At 36.3% G+C, this 23732-nt stretch overlaps 1 protein-coding gene across 4 annotated transcripts in view; it reads left to right on the top strand.

Moving 5' to 3' along the window:
• Positions 1–23732, top strand: part of LOC145662973 (uncharacterized) — a 151524-nt gene that overhangs the window by 79081 nt on the left and 48711 nt on the right. For 3 of the 4 annotated variants that reach the window (XM_081729054.1, XM_081729057.1, XM_081729055.1), the window contains 3 exons: positions 696–758; positions 6667–6729; positions 8046–8108. In XM_081729054.1, the coding sequence (XP_081585180.1) occupies positions 696–758; positions 6667–6729; positions 8046–8108 (189 nt within the window). The remainder of the gene's footprint in view (positions 1–695; positions 759–6666; positions 6730–8045; positions 8109–23732) is intronic. The other variant, XM_081729056.1, reaches the window with a different exon arrangement.

The raw sequence follows: 23732 nt of genomic DNA on the forward strand, positions 1-23732 counted from the left end.
GATGGCTTTGTTATACTGTGACCCATATGTCGTAATTTGCAGTGATTCTTGTGCTGATGCTTGCTTACTGCTCGTTTCACCGTCCGTCATTATGTCGCCATTCTACGGGACCATGTGCATTCTACGATTCACATGACGCCATATTTCAGATTGACAATTTAACATTCACACCGTTGGAGATGTAGGGGCATAATATAGAAACATTAGAATGAAGTTGAGTGTCACCGCTGACCCGGGCAATCCCCAATCCTGTTGGCAATTCAACAGCTCTAGAGATTTCTGCTTCCATTCTTTCTCAAGAAACTGAGTGATATTTTGCAGTCGAAAGCGTGATATATATTCCACTATCTTTCACCTCTATAATTCCGCTTCCCTTTGCATCAGGACTCTTCTGAGGGCGGGAAATGGTATAATCCCAATTAGTTGATAAGTATATGTATATGCCCTTATATTTTCTTCTCTTCTATTATCAACACCAAATAATAATATTAGTTATTATAATTATAATTATAATACTGCTGTTAATTACTTATATACAAAGTACTGAGTACTTTTTAATGGTTTAAAACTTGTATATATATTAATATTCCATTCGTAGAGTTTTATTTAAACTACTTTAAAAATTGATTTTTAAGAGATAATAACGTGCAGAGGAAACTAATGGTACATTTGTTCTTATTTTAAATCTTATATAGCTCACAAAAAGCTTACCCTTATCGGATCTAGGATCAACGGAGATTTAGATAAACATTATACACGTAAGTTAGTTCAACAACTATTCTAATAGCACGTACGTTTAAGCAACTAAAAGAAGTTACTTGTATGTTTTGGTTGTTCGTTTATTTGTCTTTTCTTTGCATTGTATAAATTAATCCATAAACCATCCCTTCTCTTTGTTTGACTGAGAATTAATAAATTCTCCAGGGAGGAGGTTCTATACCAGTACTTACTTCCAATATATTTTTGTGTTCGAGGTTGCTGTTCATAACAACAACAACAAAGAAAAGTAAATATTAAGTGCAGACGATCAAGATTAGTAAAATCGACACAGAATTTTTCCCTTTTGTATAGTGTGGGACTTTTTCGCAGATGGCAATAATATTTGTGAGGTCTCAAAGCCACTAGCAGTCGATAGTCAAAGCACATTTTACATTGCAATTTCATGGATTTAATATAAAACTGCTTCCGGTAAACTACGGCGGTTGAGAAGTGACTCCTTAAATGAAAAAAATGAAAAATTAAATTAAAAGAATTAAAAATTCGAGAGCGGGTAAGTCTCAAGCAATTAACTTTTTAAACAACAAAAACATTTGTTTGTTCTTCAAGGCTCTTTGGCACGTCTAAGAAGTATTAAGACAATTTTGAGAGAGTGAACAGTGACACAGACATCAGAAGCAAATTGATGTCAAACTGCTTACTTTACAAGACCTAAGTTCTTTTATGGTCGTGGAATTCCTTTAAAGTGTTTGAAAGGTATCTGTAAAATATCGATTTTGCGTAGTTTTTGATTTTAAAAAACAGTAATTTTTTAATCGTTACGAACTATTTTAACGATTGCCAATTTAAATTTAACTCCTGAAAATCTTAATTGGTTATATTAAAATTAACAAATTATAATTAATTACTTTAATATTTTAACGGGTTATTTACAAGCCTGCAGATAAGTAAATAAATAAAATACCACTTACAACAAGATACTTGAACTTCAGAAAACGAAACATAACTAAACCCATTTCTGTTTTCTATTCCTTCGTGGTAACAGACAGATGCCTTCGTGGTAACAGAGATAAATTGTTGTTAAGTCAATAAAGAAAGAAGAATAAATAAATTCATATTAACTTAAAGTTTTATATATTTTGGTCAGTACCATAAATACGGATGCACACAAGACAGAACTAAAAAGTTACTACAATATTTCACCTTCAGAGAATGCTCCTACGTAGTCAGCATGTACCAAGCAATCGTGAAGCTTTCATTTGGGACAACGTTACCTCCCCAGGCTTCTGAAAGTTATAGTATCAAAGTAAAGTAAGGAAGTCTTCTCCTGTGAGCGTCAAGTACTCTAACTCCAAAATTGAAATTTCGCAAAACTGTAAGTCGAAGTTGAATAGCTAATGAACAAACAATATTTCTGATATGTTTGAACTACAAATCATGAATATGTAATTGTTTTTTTTTTTTTTTTTGTAATTCACTGACTATAACCATTGTTTTGAAAATTTAAGTGTGTATAAAAGTGAATGTAAACTTAGTCATTTTTTTATGTTTGGAGTTAAGCTACTTGGCATCTAAATGGTTAATTTATTATAATATACTAGGGCGGAATAGTATTCTATCCATATCATAAGATACACAATAAATGTTACATTACACATCTTCCATAACTCATAGTATCTTACAACACATTAAAAGCTCGAAATAATTGGGAAGCCAATAGTCCAGAAGTTATTATACAGGCCTCCTTTTTTGACAGAGGAAAGACAATAACTATGACTCTGTAAAAATTTATGTAGACTGCAAATTAGTCAATCAGGGAATTTATGACATTCACTTTATCGCAATAGTTTTATACAATGTATATATCTGGATACACACTTCAGTATTATTATTACATTTGAAGTAGTAGCAAATATCCAAACATATATTCATTAGATTTAATTTACTTAAATGAAGTAAAAGTTAAAGGTTGTTGTCGAAATATTAACTATTAAGCTTACGCATTTTGTATCTTAAAAGTAATAAATGTTGGTATTCGTTTCGATTAAGATACCTATTTCTGAGTGAACACTTTATGAGAATTAAATTTGAAAATTAATCAAAGATTTTCGAAAGATTCGTAACGATTCGAGATTTTACAAGTAGTCTCTTCTAGGCTTGTGTATCGATTGGAAAATTTGAGTTGAGAAAGACATTTGTCTCGAGATGTATCTAATTCCACAAACAGTATCTCAACTCAAAGCAAAAGGGAGACGAGATTCGAGATATGTCTCTGCTCGTACACATCTATACTTCAATGTTCAAGTTATGCTTCAATATAGATATTAAACTTATTTTTTTTATGATTTCCGCAGTACACCCGTTGACGTGTTTCACTGTCTTCCTCGAAAAACTTTCATTGTAGTCTGATTAAATTTATGTGAGACCGCCAGAATAATAAGCTGTTTCAAGCAAAAGTGATCATCAAAACTATTAAACCTGTGTCTAAATTATTTGTAAACATAGACACAACATACGTATGCATATTATTTATTGAACAAATTCCCAGATACAGCATAACTCTACCATTTTACACAGGGAAATGTTAACAAAAATCAAGGAAAACAAGACAACAACATAAAACAGTGTCGAAAAGAGTATAAAAGTAATATTATTCCGTCAAAACTCGTTTCACTGCACTTTCAAACACCAGGTAGCTCGAAAACAATGTCCACATCAATTGTTAATTGATTATAACAGTTAATGAAAACTTAAGATCAGAAACATTACGGTACTTCAGGAACTATCCTTACTTATCCCTTCCCGAACAACTCGGAATATCCACCTATTCTATCTTGCCCACCCTAGGTTGGCAATTATACAGAGGTCTCTTTTACAGAACACCAAACTATTTTATGAAGATATTTTAAGTCAGAGATAATTCTGCGTACTTCCGTAGTCTGGATATTAAGATGTCGCAAGAGTTCCATCTTAGATAATATTCGAACTGCGGGAACACGAAAACGGACTATAGCAATAAAGAAATTGAGAATAGAGTCAAGTCTGGAGAGATGTGTAGGTGCTGTCATGACCCATATGGGAGAGCAGTATTCGATCTTGGGTGCTATTAAAGTTTTATAAAAAGTTGCTAATGACGAAACAGTAGGTAGTTCAGTAAATCGATAAAGAAGTCCCGACATGCGCATTGAATTCTTAAGTATTGAGCAGATGTGGTCAGAGAATGTGAGTTTTGAATCAAACATTACACCAAGATCATTATGACTAGCAGAATGTGTAATTGTGGAATCACTGTGGTATGTGGAGGGAACAGGAGACTTTTTCATACTAATGGTAATATCACATTTCTCACTGTTGAGTTTCAAGTGCCACATTTAACACCAGTTTATAAAGTAATTTATGTCTTCCTGCAGGGCAATTGTGTCATGGAGACACGATATTTCTCTTTATAACTTACAATCATCAGCTAAAAGCATTATTATGAAACTGATAAGTGCGAGTAGAGATCATCCATACACGGGACAAATAGCAGGGGCCCAAGTACACTCCCCTGAGTCACCGTGAGGAACCGTTTAAATGAAATCATCTCCTTTTTCTTGAAGTCTGTTGGTTAATAAGCTGATCGCATTGAGAACTTATTCTCTCCCTTGAAGTCTGTCAGTTAAAAGGTGTGACTTCTCTGATTTCCAAAAAGGGCAAATTCTTGGCGGTTGGTTATGTCGTGCTAGAAAGACAAATGTGTCGAGTGTGTCGCGAGGGATAGTGTTCAAGGTAATATGCCTTAAAAACTTGGCTATTCCAGATTGATGAAAGGGAGCAGTGATCGTAAAAAAACCTTCAGTGTCATGTCTCACCCTTCATTATACCAGATTGCCACCAAGAATCTTCGCGAGACTGTGCCGCAACTGACTGAAGAAATCAACCACCGTTTTACACAGCCTGAGACCAAAGTTGAGCATCTTCCTCTGGTTTGCCCAATCCACAATCCTGATGGTAATTGATGAGCTGTGAACGGTTTACTGACACGAATCCAACCAAGATTTCCACCTCCATGTTCTATCACTGAACTGAGTGATACATTGCACGCAAAATCATGCAATATTCCATTTTCTTACATTCACCTCTATAATTTCTCTTCCCGTTTCATCAGGACTCTTCTGAGGGCGAAATTTGGTCTAATCTGGGAACTTCCCATAATCTGGAAAGTTTCATTTTTCACGTGTTTCTAAATAACTAATACGTATCTATATATGCTCTTATGTTTTACTTCTCCCTTCTTATCAATTAATTCAAGTATAGAAAATAGAATAATAATAGTAATAATGTTTTCATTGTTCATTTAGTAATTTAGTTTTTTCCATAGTGTAAATCACTCCACAAACCTTTACTTCTTTTTGCTTTACTAGCAATTATAAAAAAATATCAAGGAAGTTAGTTGATACCGGTATCTTTTTCCCTTTATTTTTGTCTGGCAGTTAGAAATAGCAACAGGTATGAAAAAAGTATATTGAGGATGCACACAAGGGAGATTACAAAAATCGACAAACTTTCGCCCTTTTGTATAGTTGTGGTTCTTTTAGCAGATGGTAATAATATTTGTGTGGTCTCAGAACTACAACCTGCCAGACTGGTAGCTGATGGACAAAACACAATTTACATTACCATCATCAGTTCTATACTAAATCAATGAAATTTCAAACTAAGATGGTTGAAGAAGTGACTACTTCAATGGAAAGAATTAAAAATTTGAGAGGGAATAAATCTCCACTAAATCCTGTAACTAAAGAACAAAAAGCAATCTTTGTTCTTGAAGACTCAATGGCTCATCTAAGAACTATTAAACCATTTTGAGAGAGAAAACATTAACACGTACTTTAATGCAAGTTGTCAAACTGCATACTTTAGAAAGAAGAATAATTATTGCTATGGTCATGGAATTCAAATGAATTGTTTGAAAAGTATTTGTAGAATATCGATTTTTCATATTTTTTTATTTAAAAAAAATAATGATTAAAATGTTAATTGTTACACACTTTTTTAACGACTATGAATTTAAAAATAACTCCTGAAACTTAATTATATATTAAAACCAACAAATTTTAATTGGTAAATTTAATAATTTTAAAGGATTATTTACAAGCCTATAGATAAGTCAATAAATAAAATACGACTTCTGAGGGTTGGTTATGTCGTGCTAGAAAGACAAATGTGTTGAGTGTGTCGTGAGGGACAGTTCATGGTGATATGCCTACAAAACTTGAAACTTCCACGTTAGTAAAAGGAAGCAGTGATGGGAAGAAAACCTTCAGTGTCATGCCCCACCGTTCATTATACCAGATGGCCATTAAGAATCTTCGTGGAACTGTGCCGAAACTGACTTAAGAACTCAACCATAGTTTTACACAGCCTGTGATTAAAGTTGAGCATCTTCCTCTGGTTTGCCCAATCCACAATCCTGAAAGTAATTGATGAGCTGTGAAACGTTTCACCGACACGAATCCAACAAACATTTCAGCCCCCATTCCCTCTCACGGAACTGAGTGATACATTGTACGCAAAATCATGCAATATTCCACTTTCTAACATTCACTTCTATAATTCCTCTGCACGTTTCACCAGGACACTTCTGAGAGCTAAATTTTGCCTAATGTCATACTATGAGAAGTTTCATTTCTCCAGTGTTTCCAATTAATTGATAAGTATCTATATATGAATTTGTGTTTTATTTCTCCCTTCTTATCAATCAATTCAGGTATAGAAAATATAATAATAATAATTGTACAGTTGTTAACTATTTACAAAGTACAAACTTCTTATTAATTACATAAATATTGATTTTTTTTGTAGTGTTTCATTTTAAGCAACATTAAAGATTACTTTTCTTTTTTTTCTTAGAAAAAACGTACAAAAGACCGTAATGATACTTTTCTTCCTATTTTCATTCTTATATAGATGACAAAAAGCTTAGTCCTATTGGAACTAGGATCAACGGGGATTTCGATAAATATTACACACGTAAGTGGAGTTCAAGATCTATCTTAATCGCCCGTACGTTCAAATAACTAATATACGTTACTTGTATGCTTTAGTTGTTTGTTTAGTAATTTAGTTCTTTGCATTGCATAAACCAATCCAGAAACCTAACTTTTCTTTGACTGAAAATTATTAACATCTCAAGGGAGGTAGTTTAATTTCCGGTATGTATTTCCTGTTTATGTATGTGTTGCAGGTTATAGATACCCACAGCTGATAAATAGTTATATTGAGGATTCAGACCCTCATGACTATTTACATCGACACACTTTATTGCTTTTATATAGTTGTGGGCTCTTTTAGCATATGATGATAATATTTGTGTGGTCTCAAAGTCACAACCTGCAAGGCTGGCGGGCTGTGCTCACAGCCCGCTTTTTACATTACCAGCCTCAGTTCTATACTAAACTAATGAAATTATAAACTATGAGGGTCGAAAAAGTGACTGCTTGAATGGAAAGAATTAAAAATTCGAGATGGAATAAATCTCAAAATAATCTCGTGGTTAAACTACAGAAACCTTTGTTTGTTCTTTAAGACTCTTTGGCGTGTCTAGGAACCATTAACACAACTTTGAGATTGCGTCTAAAGTCTGTGTCAGTATCCTCTAACTGACGTTAACCTACTCACTTTAGAAAATCACAAAATTACTGTTATGGTCGTGCAATGCCTATGAAGTGTTTGAAAAGTACCTATAGAATATCAGAATATTCCAAACAGATAATTTACCATTCACAGAGTTGGAGATGTTGGAGCATAATTTGTGGAACATCAGGATAAAGTTGAGGTTCTCCACTGGCCCGCCTATTCTCGAATCATGAAGGTAACTGAACGGATTCGTGTCTCGAGAACGAAACAGAGCTAACAAAGATTTTCGCCTTCATTCTCTCTCTCTCTCAATGAGTGATGCGTTGCACGCAAAATAATGTAATATTACACTTTCTAATATCCACCTCTATAATTCCTGTTCATGTTGAATCAGGACTCTTCTGACGGTGAAAATTTGTCTAAAGCCATAATCTGGTAATTACATTTTTAAGTGTTTCCAATTAATTGATAAGTATCTGTATATGCCCTTATGTTCCCCTCTACCTTCTTATCGATTATTTAGAGTATAGAAAATACCAAATAATAATTTGTACGGTGTTAGGTATTTACAAAATACTAACTACTTTTTAATGGCATATAAACTTGTATAAATATTGATCTTTCCAAACAACATAAAAGATTATTTTTAAGAGAAATAACTTGCAGAAGACAACTATGATACATTTGTTCTTATTTGTATTCTTATATAGCTCACCAAAAGCTAGCCCTTATTGGAACTAGGATCAACAGAGATCTAGATAAAGATTATACACGTAAGTTGATGTTCTGTCTTAATAGCCCGTACGTTCAAGTAACTAAGAGAAGTTACTTTCATGTTTTGGTTGTTCGTTTAATAATTTAGTTTTTTGCATTGTATAAACCAATCCACAAACCTTTACTTTCCTTTGCTTTACTAGGAGTCATTCTAATGTCAACGAAGTTGGTTTTATACCAGTATTTTTGCTCTTTATTTTTGTCTTGTGTGTTAGAAATAGGAACAGTTATGGAAAATGTATATTAAGGATGCACACCAGCAAGATTAGTAAAATCGACAAACTTTCTCCCTTTTGTATAGTTTGGCTCTTTTAGCAGATAGCAGTAAATTTTGTGTGGTCTTAAAATCCCAATTTGCTAGATTGGTAGCTGGTGGTCAAAGCATAATTTCTTACCATCATCAGTTCTATACCAAATCATTGAAATTCCACACTACGATGGTTGAAAAAGTGACTACTTCAATTGAAAGAATTAAAAATTTGGGAGGGAGTAAATCTCAAACAATCCTTTTGTAACAAAATGCTTTGTTTTTCAAGACTGGCGCGTCTAAAAGTTTGGCGCGTCATCTTTAGAGAACGGTCCTTCGTAGTCAGCATGTACCTAAGAATCGTTTCGCTTTCATTTGGGAGGATGTTACTTCTTCAGGCTCCTGAACAAACTACAGTACTAAAGTAAAGTAAGGGAGACACCGCTTGGACACCAAGTAATCTAACTACAAGATTGAAATTTCCCAGGAATGTAAGTCTAACCAGGGATGATATCGAAACTGCACCTTGAATTGGGAGACATTCTATTTATTTCCTGATAGGACATCTCGAGCAAGTTCCAAAATAGGTGTTCGTTTCTTGCCCGGAAGTGACCCCGCCTGTGCAGGGGCTAAAATATATAGAACATTTTGACCTATTTTCTATAGCAGGTGTATATAAAGTACGTTGCTACCCCTAAAAGTTGAAACCTATGCTAAAACGCCAAAACACCTGTTTCATCATTGTAAAAGCATAATTTAACGAAGTGAAAATATTTGCCCCAGGGCCACCCCAGGGTCCCAGGTGGGGTCCAACTCAAAATTTGCGATTGAAAAGAGGGGCAAGTAGCATATCATTTGAAAGCTAGTGTTAAAAGAAAAACGATAACAGAAGTCTCACAGCTCTAATCAAACTCTGTGCGAAATGGCGGAAGATTCAAAATTTGAAAACAGTGCATGGCCACCACTAGAATTCCAAAACAGTGAAACTGGTGTCAAAATTCTAAAACACGTGTTTCATGATTTGAAAAGTGCTATTTATCGAAATGATAATGTTTACTCCAGGGTCCCCGCAGGGTCACAGGTGGGGTCCAACTCAAAATTGGCAATTGAAAAGAGGGGCACGTAGCGTATCGTTTGAAAGGTATCCCCCTACAACTTACCGACAGCCCGTCTGGTAAAGCGATCTAGAAACCTCTAGACCATGTGGCTGTTTTTCATTTACAAGTGTCGTGTTGATGTGAAGAACCACATAGTTCGACATTTGTTTCAAAGCTTTAGGTGTAAGAGGTGGTCATGGACTTTAAGATTCAGCATGTAGACGTAGTGTAAACACCCCACCATTTTGCACAGAATTGGCGTAGAGACGAAAGATTGGTTCCATACGCTGTCTGTTTTGAGAAACTTTGAAAGAAAATACTACTTAACCCGTTTGAAAATGTGTAGCTTGACCGCTGCCCGCATATAGGGACTCCAGGACATACGTTTTCATTTCTATACATTGAACGTTTGTAATGACGAATTTAGAAAGCCAGCAACCCTGACTTATAGCATGTGATTAGCTTGAATGAAAAGTTGTGTTAGTCAATTTGCAATATCGTTGACTTACATCTAGAAAATTGATTCTCTAGATTGCAAAGAAGGTTCACAAGCTCATCAACTTTATGGTGACAAACTCTGTTCTCCAGGACATTACAATGACCGTAGACGATTATGTTACGTTCGAAGATAATACTCAATTCCAGCCCTTGGACACGACATCAAGTCAACAAGGAACTGCTTTGGGTACCGAAGGCGATCCTGATTACGACTACCTAGACCCAAATCCTTCTCAGGAAACCGCATTTTGGAGATCATGGAGTGAAACGAAATTGAGGGATACTATAGCAGCTTATAACAACGCATCCATTGGTCGCAAACTCAAGGATGAGAAACGTGTAGCAAGAGTTGACATCTGTACAAGTGACATTATTCGGATGAAACTATTCCTGGACAAGGCATCCAAGCGGACCAAACTAGCAGAACTCCGAGAATCTGTCAAAGCATGGTGCAAAAATCAACGCGCTGCTCCGAATTTTTTCAGGATCACTGAAGAAGGCATTGCCGTGGAAGCCTTGAAACAATCGCGGAAGCTAGGGGTTACTGGTTTCAAGGCATCCCGATTCGGGATCCGCCGACTATTGAGAGAAATGAACTGGGGTCCCAGGAAAATCACAAAAATCATGACAATGGCAGCCAGAACAAAAGCACTGGAACGTTCAAACGAATTCGACAGCTACATTCAACAAATCAGGTGGGAGGTTGAAGAGGATAACTACAATCTTGATCAAATTGTGAATCTTGATCAAAATGGATTCAATTATGAATTACTAACACCACGAACTCTAACTCAACGTGGAGTAAAAAATGTCGAAACTCAAGTAAGATGCAAATCAAAAGTGACACATTCTTACACAATCCAGGAAGCGATTTCGGCATCAAGAAAGCTCGTGGGCCCGACTGTCATTGTGCTCCGCGAACCATCCGGGAAATTTGGATCAAGGATCCAATGTAAAATCCCTCAGATCCCTGGAGTCATAATCAGAGCCAAGAAGTCAGGAATGATGACAAAAGCAATATTCAAGGAATACGTGCCACATCTTGTTCGAGACGTTGGAACTTCGTATCTTTTGTTGAAAGACGACGCAGCCATCATGAGAGATGCGGACTTGTATCAAGAGTGTTCTGATTTACATCCAGGAACAATCACTCCAGGCTGTACTTCCTATGGACAGCCATTCGATGTGGGATATATATTATTTACAGAAAAATGATGGTGAAGCGTGCCCACAAGCATGTTCGGAATGAAGGACTTGGAGACAAGCTAGACATAACAAATCGATACTCCAGTGCTCACTTGATTGGGGTAACACGAAATCAGTTGGAATCACCCGGATTCCAAGATATGATCAAGTACGCTTTCGGTAAATGTGGATACATCGAGCTTCCTGATGATTTTAGTTACCAGTCAGTGAGAGACTTGTCTTTCCGTTTCCACACAAAGGATCCAGCTTTCTCGACATGTTCGATTCCGTACGACGAACACTGCATGGAGAAGAGTTTTATTCAGTGCAGTTGGTGTCTCCAACCACTGTGCTTTTATCACTTCTTCATGAACAATAGCATGGCCGCACCCCTCCACGAGACACTCAAGTCTCAATATCACGCCGTAGAGTGATCGTCATGCATATGGCCCTCATACCTGCATAACAAAGATACAGTCCCGGCAGTTACCACGTTGCTACGACCGTGGCCTGTGACTTACGTGGCTCTCACACATAGACCAGAACAAAACCCAAGCTTCAGCGAACAACATTCGACGGAGCCGTATCTTCTATACTGCTTCTACCAGACGGGTCGTCGGAAAGTTGAAGAACGATATCTTATAAACGATATACTTTTTGAAACCTTTCCAAATGAAAACTTCGAGGTAGACTCCGCGTGAGACCGTACGAGGGCCCTGGGGCAAACATTTTCATTTAGATAAATAGCACTTTTCAAATAATGAAACACGTGTTCTAGAATTTTGACACCTGTATCACAGTTTTGGAATTCTAGTGGTGGCTATGCACTGTTAGCTGCAGACTGTTTTCAAATTTTGAATCTTCCGCCATTTAGCACAGAGTTTGATTAAAAGCTGTGAGACTTCTGTTATCGTTTTTCTTTTAACACTAGCTTTCAAACGATATGCTACTTGCCCCTATTTTCAATTGCAAATTTTGAGTTTGACCCCACTTGGGACCCTGCGGAGACCCTGGGGCAAATATTTTCACTTCGTTAAATTATGCTTTTACAATGTGATGAAACAGGTGTTTTGGCGTTTTAGCATAGGTTTCAACTTTTAGGGGTAGCAACGTACTTTATATACACCTGCTATAGAAAATAGGTCAAAATGTTCTATATATTTTAGCCCCTGCACAGGCGGGGTCACTTCCGGGCAAGAAACGAACATCTGTTTTGGAACTTGCTCGAGAAGTCCTATCAGGAAATAAATAGAATGTCCCCCAATTCAAGGTGCAGTTTCGATATCATCCCTGGTAAGTTCAATACCCTATGGACAAACAATATTTGTGTTATATTGGCAACCAAATCTTAACTATGTACACCTTGTCTCAAAAAGGTTGAGCGCATTCTTTATTGGTGTTTTGAGGCAAAAATTTTCTAAGTCCAGCTTCGGGTATCTTCGGGAAAAAGTAAGCCAGGTTCGAACCTCCAAGCTAGCCTTTGCAATCGGGAAAAAGTTTGCAGATTTGTTTTTCTTCTTTTAAATATAATAAGACTTGTTACCAAGTGTTTAAAAAAGCAACATTGATTGAAGTACTTAATGATACAATATTTCGAAACCCTTTTTCTTTTTAATGTCAGCACATGCTTGTTTGTCATTTAGCTCTCCATACGTAATGGAACATTTAAATACGTTAAAGAATCTTTCCATATGTAAAAGAATGCTCAAAGTTAAGAAATAGAACATAATTATCGCCTGAGTACTAAAATAAAAGTCAAAGTAGAACAGAAACAGCGTTTGTAATGGGTATGAATGTCATAATTATCTTGAGATCCGTTATACATCGCTAGAAGCATAGTTCTAGAAGTCCTTGCGTTAGCTCATTGGTAAGCTGTCGGATTTCAAATCTTAAGGTTGAGAGTTCGAATCCCGTCTAGGTTAGTCCTTTTTTAAATTTATATTTTCCGCAATGCATGAAAAATTATATAAAATAATTACATTAGAATACATAAGTTGTGTATATATAACATAATCATTGCAGAACATAGTAATTATTATGTTTAAAATATAACATCTGAGATAATTTTCACAGTAGGTCGGTATTATATATGAGGATGTAAATACAACTTAAGAAACTCGTTCAATAGCAATAAATAAGTTATGTAGTGTATTTATTTGCATCTATTTGTCATACAGATGTAACTTCTCAATATTCTCATTACAGCATGTCATTTACATTCGTGAAATACAATATATTCCTACGGATATAGAAAGTGTATAAACAGAGTATCCAAAGTCGTATCCTGCTTCAAGACACATAACTTTTCCCGATCCCCTTAACGTCACGGGAAGAAACACAAACTCTCTTAAGAACGGAATGTCGTTACTTAGAGTCTCATTCGAATACGTTGAATATGCTTTTGTATATTCATCTCTCTCTCTCTCTCTCTCTCTCTTTCGCTTTGTTTATGTGTGTGTGTGTGTGTGTTGCGGAATATCCCAAGTTGATTACAACATTTGCCAAGTATATGAGCATCATTGTCATCGAATACCAGAAATTGAAAGTCGTGTTTCTTCAGGTTGGGTTTACGTGTTCATGTTAGCTCACTGGTAGAGTACGGACTTGCCAATAAAGAGGTCTTGAGTTCAAAGCCTACAGCTAATAATCATTCTTTTGTTAGTAGGATTGCACAGAAATCGGATACAAGGAGTGGTTTACTTCTAGAAATATTTTCAGAAGCGTTTAGGTAGCCCTGAAAAGGGCTGTTTTCGGGAGTTAAGGCGGGGACATTAATATTGTGTCCAAGACCCTTCTGAATTTATTACACGCTCCATTCTTCTGGACATGGAATCTATTACATGGGTGACAAATTATCTCCTTCCCCTACCTCCAGCCATGCTTCGGAAACAAGATGCCACAGGTCATCCTGAGTTCTTGGTGGATCTGCCTCAGGCCAACTTTCCCTTAGAGTACGCTTCACTTCTGCCCACATATTTTCCATGAGATTGAGGTCTGCTCCACGAGCGGCCAGTCGATTAAATCAATCTCAGGATGCCCTGCGAACCATTCCTGAATCACACGGGAAGTATGTATTGGCGACTGGTATTGCTGGAACTGAATTACACCATCAGGCTGAAATACTCGTACAGATAGCACCATGATATTACTGATAATGTCTAAGTACTGAGCATTGTCCAGATGTCCTTCAATTCTATGAAGCTGTCCTGCTCCGCGACTGGAAATCCAACCCCAACATAAAATAGATACATGGCCACTGCGATTGCAAGCAGCCACATATCCATGGTCATATCGGGTGCCTCTCGGACGATACACAAAACGGCGTCCCTCCTTTGATGTTGTGAATATTGATTCATCTGAGAAAACTACGTTTTCCCAATTGAGACCCACATTCGCCTGTGCAAACGCGAGACGGTAAATTTTGTGGTCGTCTGAGAGTTTTTCCTTCACGGCAGCAACACGGCCACGTAACCCAGCATGACGAAGCCTTCGCAGAGCTGTATGCTTTTTACCAGGAAAGAGAGAAACTTCCCTTAGCTGTCTAGACGTCCTTAGTGGGTCTAATCGGGCTTCGTTTACTAATCTCGCATCTTGGGCTTCGGTTGACACATGCGGACGACCAGGAGATCGTAAATTATCAGTCTGACCTGTAGCACCATATTTCCGAATCCATCGCCTTCCTGTAGAGGCCGGGACACCTACTCGCCTGCTAGCTGCAGTTGCAGAATAACCTTCCAACTCCCATAAAGTAATTACTGCTGTACGTCTATCCATAGTTACCAATGTTCTGAGCTGTGAGAAGGAAGCAATAGGTAAAAGATAGTACCTGACATGTGATTGGTTACTTGCACGACACGCCTATTGTGGGGAACAGCGTTGCCAGATCTAGCATAATGATGCTAGATCTAGCATAATTTGCATGTCTCTAGCATCTAGCATCTTGCTTTTAGCATCCTGCCCAAATCTAGCACAATTTCAGCAAGTTTATCAGAAAGCCGTAAAACCTGGAGATGAGAAAGAAGTTGGTCGTGGGAAGAAAAAGAACGGCAGAAATGTATCCTCTTCCATTGATTCATACAGTCGGTAAACCATACAGGCAGTCTTATTTTCCGAAGTAAGTTCGAAACGTCTTTGGGATTTTTTGTGGCTCCACCCAGGGTTTTCTAATCCTTTAACTCCGAGGCATGGGCGGAGCTATGGGGGCCATTCTCCCCCCAACTTTTTGACAACTTCACCATCTTTATTTCTGACTTCATGATCATATTTATTCCTGAAATGACAGCTCCGAGACCGACCAAAAATCTGCCGCCCCCCCCCCTAGCAGACGATTCCCAACTCCCCTTATGCTGCGAAGTAATTTTCTTTCAAAATATGTAAACAAAAACTTTGCATTCATTTATACGATATATACGCCATTGAGTCTGGCAACGACTGCATTAATTTAGCTGAGTTAAAATTTTGGTGCGTGAAGTATTGCATTCTTGCTCTCTGTGTATTTTAGGTTACGTTATCGTATCTCAACTTCGTTTTCTTAAACTCCTGAATTAGTAATTATGAGGATCTAGCATAATTTGACCGAATCTAGCATAAGTTCGATCAGGTTTTGGAATAATTCCGAGCTGTGAGTCTGGCAACGCTGGTGGGGAACGACTTGGTCAACGACTCGCGAAAGAAATCTGAAAATGGTGTGCCGTAATAATAATATCAAAAACAGTTTTTATAAAGGAATATTAATACATACGAAAAGCTGTTTAAAGAATGAATTGTTATACTGACTTTACACGTATAAAAACATATACCATATACCAAACAGATTGAGCGATATGATGATAGCTGTTTTGAGACAAACTCTTTCGAAGTCCAACTTCGGGTATCTTCGGAAAACAGTAAACTAAAGCTGCTGGTTCGAACCTCCAAAGCCAACCTTAGTAATCGGGAAAAAATTTACAGATATGTTTTTCCTTCTTTTAAATATAATAAGACATGTTGAAATGGTATTAAGTGTAGAAAAAAGTAACATTGAAATACTTAATGATACAATATTTCGAGACTATGTATTCACACTCTCGTTTCGTCATTGTGATTTCCATACGGAAAAGAGCATTTACGTATGAGCTCAGTTATATTTCAGAAGCAGCTTCCGAAAAGCGGTCATGTTAGCTCAGTGGTACACCACCGAGCGTTTAAATCGTGAGTTCGATACCCGTTCAGGTGAAATTCTTTTATGATATTCTACTTTCCTCAATGCATGAAAATTATGTAAAATAGTTACATTACAATTCATCAGTTGTATATATCAGTTGAATATATATATTCATATCATCAGTTGTATATATCAGTTGAATATATATATTCATATCATTTCACGACATAAGTAATTCTTATCTTTAAAATATAACATCTGAGGTATTGACAGAACGTCGGTGTGTTATGTGTGAATATTGAATACAAATTTAAAAAATCGTGTAATAGCAATAAATAAGTTATGTAATGTATTTATTTGCAGCTACTTTCATCGCAGATAACTTCTCAATATTCGCATTACAGCATTTAGGTAGAGCATATCGAAAATCGGATCGTGGTCCAAGACAAAAAACTAGCTAGCCCCAAACTGTCACGTAAGAAATTCGCAAATCGCAAAAGTAAAGTGAAGAGATTGAGAGCGGTAATTCCTTAATCGCTCTCTCTCAACTCTCTCTTATCTGCATTTATACACATAAAAGTGTATGTATGTATGTTCCAACATAACTCATGTATGCCTAGGGCAGGGTTTCTCAACCTGGGAGTCGCGGCCCCTAGGGGATCGCGAAGATAGGCGGAAGAGATAAATATAGTTAGAATCTAATACCAGAAATTATTTTTAAATATTATTTTTAATTTTGTTCTGATAGGCATACTTTTGTTTTTTATACACACTGTAAAGAACAATAAAAAACAAGTCTACTGAACATTTTCAAAGGGTGTAGAATTCGTGTTACTATTCGGTTCAAAGTCTTGTCGTCGCGAATTCTGTCGAGAAATTTGAAGCATAAAATATACAAAACGATAATCATGCCTGTTGTTCTGTATGGTTGCGAAACATGGTCGCTTACTTTGAGGGAAGAACATAGACTGAAAGTATTTGAAAACAAGATCCTTAGACGAATATTCGTACCCAAGAGGAACGGGAATGGGGAATGGCGGAAACTTCATAACGAGGAACTACATAATTTATACGGTTTACCCAACATTGTTAGGGTCGTCAAGTCTAGAAGGCTTAGGTGGGCAGGTCATGTAGCTAGAATGGAAGAAAGTAGAAACGCTTTCAAAATCTTGACTGGAAGACCAATCGGAGAACGACCATTAGGAAGACCTAGGCGCAGATGGGAGGACAATATTAAGATGGATTTCGCTGAGATACAAATACAAAGTAGAAACTGGATCCAATTGGCTAAGGATAGAAGTCAGTGTAGAGCTTTTGTGAACGCGGCATTGAACCTCCGAGTTCCATAGGCCATAGAGTTAGTTAGTTAGTAGAGTTGTTTAAAAATGAATTTAAATCAAAGAGGTATGATATAAAACTAATGAGAACTGTATATAGAAATACTAGAAAAATACACATGCAACAAAACCTGCACATTGAAATACAATTAAAATTAAAACCTAATGAGACACCTAAGCATGGTGTAATTTCACTAGTTCAGCAATGTCCGGTTCAATCTTCATGACGAACATTATCAAGCCATTTTCAACTGATAAGCGATTTCTTATCTTTGTTTTAATGTTTACCATAAAAAACACACTTTCGCACAAGTACGATATAGCAAATGGAATTATTACTTTTAAAGCAGCAATCCCCTGACCAGGATATTCTTCTCTTTTCATCAGGCAGAACTTGTCCAAGTCTTCGTTACAAAAAACCAGTTGCAAAGACTTGTCGCATGATCATTCTATTATTTGGTCAAGAAGTTGTGGGCTTAGATCGGATACGTTAATGGCCTCTTCAATGAAGGAGTTTAACATCCATCTTGAACCAGCACCTTCGTCGTTGGGAATATAGATATTACAGTTACTGTATCCACTGTCAGTGCCGGGCGCCGAAAAAAGGGGCCACACATTTCGGAGGAAGTGTGTTACTCATGTTAGGAAAGTGCATGTGCACATGTGTAAAATAGAAGGAAAAAAGTAATAAAATGTGCTCAAAATTAAGGAAAGGTAGGGTTTATTTTGAAAATGTTATTGAGCTTCGTGCCAACCATGGTGGCGCTTCGTAGCTAGTCTGTCGACGTCACTCATATATACCGTGACATCGTACTATACTCTCGCCCCGGGCGCTGATTTTCCATGGCACTGTTCACTATAAACAAAAAAATGGATTCTACTATTATAGAAATAGGTATGATAAAAATCCCACACAAGCTTATTATAAAACAAATTATAAAAGGGTCGCTGGCAAGAGCGTGTGATAAAAGGGGATCGTTATAGGAATTAGATTGAGAACCACTGGCCTAGAGTAATTTTAACCAAATTTCTTATAGTTTCGAAAAGAGTGCTGTCGGGTTACCTATGGTGAATGGGAGGGGGATACATATAAAAGATTGGTAGAAAATGATCGATATTAGATTCATAGTTTTCGGGGTCGCTTAGATAAATAGTGAGACTTTCAATTTCGCTTAACTCCGATTAAGCTCTCACTAGTAGGGATGGGCACGAACGACTTTTCTTTGAAACTCGACTCGACACGAAACAGACATCTTTGAGGTCTACTCTTGGACTCGGCGCGAAAAATATCTTCCAACTCGACTCGGATTAGAGTCAAGTCGAACCAAAACGAGCAAAATCCTGTGTGTAGTCCTACCTGGACAATACATAGACAATAATTATTCTATCATCAATTATACTACTATTACTACAAATAATAATAATAATAATAATAATAATTATTATTATTATTATTATTATTATTATTATTATTATTATTATTATTATTATTATTATTATTATTATGACAACACCGTGTACAAACATGAACAATTGATGGTTAGTAAAGGAATACTAAAAGCTAGTTGACTGCCGACGTCGGTAGTCATGAACTCTACAAGGCAAAGACATCGTTCATTACTCTAAGCTGTAAGCGTCGGTGGACTACAGATGGTCAACTATTGACCTCTCGCCAGAAATTGGTGGCCCCGCAGCGACGATCCGTGGTGGCCCAAGTTCCATTTTGAAAACTTTACTACCAGCAGCAGAGACGCGATGAAACGCCAACGAACCACAAAATTACTCTCCCAAAATATGTCAAAATGCCTATATGTGTGATTTGTTTATATTTAGGTGAATCAAAAAACACAAAACAAATACCCGGGGTGGACGCAAACTATCAATATTACGATTACTAGGCACGTGTTCTTCTGACTTCCCCACGGAAACGATCATAAAAAGCTTGGTTGTTGAAGGATAAATCATTGACGTCTTAATTTAGCCAATCAGACAAACCCCTACATCTCGAGTTCTAGAAGGTGATACCGTGAACCGTTTCAGATTTATTGCTTCCTGGTGGAGTACTATCCATGAGCAAAATTTGAGCATAATAGCCGACATGCATCTTCGGTGCCTCTTATCTTTAGTACAATTTTAACCAGAGATGGTGTGGGTCAATGAAAATTTGATCCACGACCCACCATGACCCACTATCACCCACCACCCAAATGCCTTATTGGCCCACTCTGATCCATCAACCATCGTGATCCACTCTGACCCACCACCAACTATGAACCACTCTGAACCATTGTGACCAACTCCGACCCACCAAAACCCATCGACATCAACTCTGACCGATGGCCCACGTCCTCCTCTCCATTGGCTAAAGAGGTTACACTTGTAATAAAACAAGACTGTGAAATTATCACTTATCGGAGTTTGAATTCCTACCGTTAATGGCTCAAGCACCTCTCTGTTACAATACTGGTGGGTCTGACCTTTACGATATATAATGGCAAAGTGTTTCTCATCTTCCAAATTAAAATGAATTTAAATTTATCATATATAATTATTTCTTTGTTGCCTTACAGACACATTTCAGTAGAAAATATGGTGAAATTAGAAAGTTTCAAATCAAGGAAAAGTAGACCAACGTAAAAAAACAGAGAGAGAGAGAGAGAGAGAGAGAAACTAATTTTCTATATAATTAAGCATGCCGTACTAATTGAAAATGCCCATGTAATTAAGTTTAGAATACAAATTTTATGGCCATTTTTCTCTAACTTTATGGCTTGATTGCCTTATGCTCGGAACGCTCCATATATTAAACACCAGCTTCAGCAATTATAAATAGAAAGCAGTGGGTATAAAATTCAAAAACAACTTTAATTTGCATTACTCAATTTGTTTCTCAACTAATATCAATCGTTTTCGATTATTTTTACAAATCAACCCACTACCAATTCCCAATATATAGAAAATGCACCCCCGTCCCCCCGCTCATAAAAGATAATTTAAAAAAATGCCAGGACATGTTCTCTTTATTTTTAATAAAGAGTTATATGCTGAATTTCAGCTCTCAGTTGAACGGCTTGTGAGATACTCAATTTTTCGCTCATGTGGTTCGGATTCCACGTTAATCAGTAGGTCCACGTCTCATATAGCCCCGCTGCTGAAAGGGACGCTAAACTAAACTCAACTCAACTCAATTTTTCGCGAAAATTCGGACTTCTACTCCCCCTAAGGATATGTATTATAATGAAAGTGACACGCGTATGATAACTTCCCAGTTGGGATTGGAGCCTGATTATATACCAAACGTCAATTTATTTGACTTTGTAATTTGACCGTGATGATTACGCAGACATAGTTACTTTCAATTTTTTATGATACATATCCTTATTTCATATGTTACAGATGATTCAAAAATACTTTTTCAAGCAGTTAGCTCCTCTAGAATCTCACAGGCTGCATCCCAAAATCCAACTCCTACTATCCTATGACAATCCAAAAGTGACTGAACTGTTTTTATTAGGAACAAATGACAAAAGAAAAACGGAGATCTTGAAAGTAAAATGTAGAAAAGCTCGGTGCCCCCAATAACTACATATTTCTCCGCCCCTTCATCCCGAACTTAAAAATAAAACTTAATTCGAATATGGTTAATTAGTGAATTTATTACAGTTAAATTCCACTCACTACATGCTACAGCTACAACTATGTAACAAAAAATAACAACTGTGAAACATGTTCTGAATTACTATTAGATTTCTTACGCTATTATTAAACATATTAGAATAGTAAAAGAGGATTGTTCGTGAAATAGTATATTTGCTCTTGATTTATAACTTTTTCATACGGAAAAAAATAAAATATTATTCAAGTTTTAAACTTTGCATTCTGCAAATATATTGCCCTCTAGGCAATGGGACTAATGTGAAATGTGGACTATTGTGGACTAATGGGAAATGCTGCACTGTTAGCGGCGCTGAAAACTTACGATTCGATTCTAATATCGAATGATTTCGATAACTTTATGTCGCTACGTAACCACCCTGGGTGCTAATGGGAGCTTAGTTGGACTTGAATTGAAAGTAGAACCATTCACCTAAGCGACCACGAAACTATGGATTCGATACTAATATCGACCCGTTTCTAGCATTTTTGATATGTATCCCGACAGTACTCTTTTTCCAGACTATAAGAAATATAGTTAAAATTGCTCTAGATATATCAGAATTATGTTGAAATACACACATAAATCCACTTTTATATTCTGTATAAATAGAGAGTGAGCGAGCGAGCGAGCGAGAGAGGGCGACTGAAGGCATCACCACTTCCACATTGCAAAAGCATATATCAGGAACTGAATTGAAAATCTATGTAAAAACTTTCTGCTGTGGCATGCTTCATAAGGACAATTCCAGTCTGCTCACGTGACCTTTGGGGTTCATGAATTTTTTTGTGAGCGTTCCGACTTTGGATTCTCTGTTTATACCTTCTGTTTATGCATCGAATAACTTTTCAAGAACATAAATGACATTCTGTATTATGAATGTTGAGAATTACCCTCTATATGACAAATAGCTGCAAATAAATACACTACATGATTTATTTATTGCTATTGAACGAGTTTCTTAAGTTGTATTTACATCCTCATATATAATACCGACCTACTGTGAAAATTATCTCAGATGTTATATTTTAAACATAATAATTACTATGTTCTGCAATGATTATGTTATATATACACAACTTATGTATTCTAATGTAATTATTTTATATAATTTTTCATGCATTGCGGAAAATATAATTTTAAAAAAAGGATTAACCTAAACGGGATTCGAACTCAAAACCTTATGATTTGAAATCCGACAGCTTACCAATGAGCTAGCACAAGGACTTCTAGAATTATGCTTCTAGCGATGTATAACGGATCTCAAGATAATTATGACATTCATATCCATGACAAACGCTGTTTCTGTTCTACTTTGACTTTTGTTTTAGTACTCAGGCGATAATTATGTTCTATTTCTTAACTTTGAGCATTCTTTTACATATGGAAAGATTCTTTAACGTATTTAAATGTTCCATTACGTATGGAGAGCTAAATGACAAACAAGCATGTGCTGACATTAAAATAAAAAAAGTTTCGAAATATTGTATCATTAAGTATTTCAATCAATGTTGCTTTTTTAAACACTTGGTAACAAGTCTTATTATATTTAAAAGAAGAAAAACACATCTGCAAACGTTTTCCCGATTGCAAAGGCTGGCTTGGAGGTTCGAACCTGGCTTACTTTTTCCCGAAGATACCCGAAGCTGGACTTAGAAAATTATTGCCTCAAAACACCAGTAAAGAATGCGCTCAACCTTTTTGAGACAAGGTGTACATTTTTTTGTAATTTACTGGTTATAAAAATCTTTTGAAAAGGTACGTATCCATAGAAGTGAATGTAATGTTAGTTCATTTTTTCAGGTTTTGGAGTTGATCCACTGTATATCCAAGTGGTTACTTTACTATAGTATAGTATCTAAAGTAATATTCTTTCCATTTCATAATATGTAATACACAACAAATGATACATTATACATTTTCCATAACTCATGATACATTTGAATCTCAAACTAGTTCAGGAAGCAAATAGTCCAAAAATTATTATATAGTCCTCTTGAGTTCATGAGAGAAATACAATAACTGTAACTATGCTTAATTAGTATAGACAGTCAATTAGTTAGTCTGAGAGTTTGTGAGGTTCAGTTTATTGCAATAGTTTTATACATACTAGATATCTGGATAGATACTGCACTATAATTATTACATTTGAAGAACTATCATTTATCACGACACATATTTATTAACATTAATTACCTGAAATGTGAGGAAAATTGAAGTTACTTGTGAAAAAGGTAAGTATTAAGTTTACGGATTCTTTACCTCTTTAAAGTAATGAATGTTGGTATTAGTTTCAAGGGAGATAGCTTTTTCTGAGTAAATAGTTTATGCGAATTTATTTCGAAAATTATGCAAAGATTTTTCGAGGTACTCGAGAGGAGTCGTCGTTTTACGAGCAGTCTCGACACGACTCGTATACCAGTTGAAAAATTTTAGTCGAGACAGACGTTTATCTCGACTT

The sequence above is a fragment of the Thermobia domestica genome, chromosome 10, assembly GCF_964235325.1.
Source record: "Thermobia domestica chromosome 10, izTheDome1.hap1.1, whole genome shotgun sequence".
Taxonomy (NCBI): Eukaryota; Metazoa; Arthropoda; class Insecta; order Zygentoma; family Lepismatidae; genus Thermobia; species Thermobia domestica.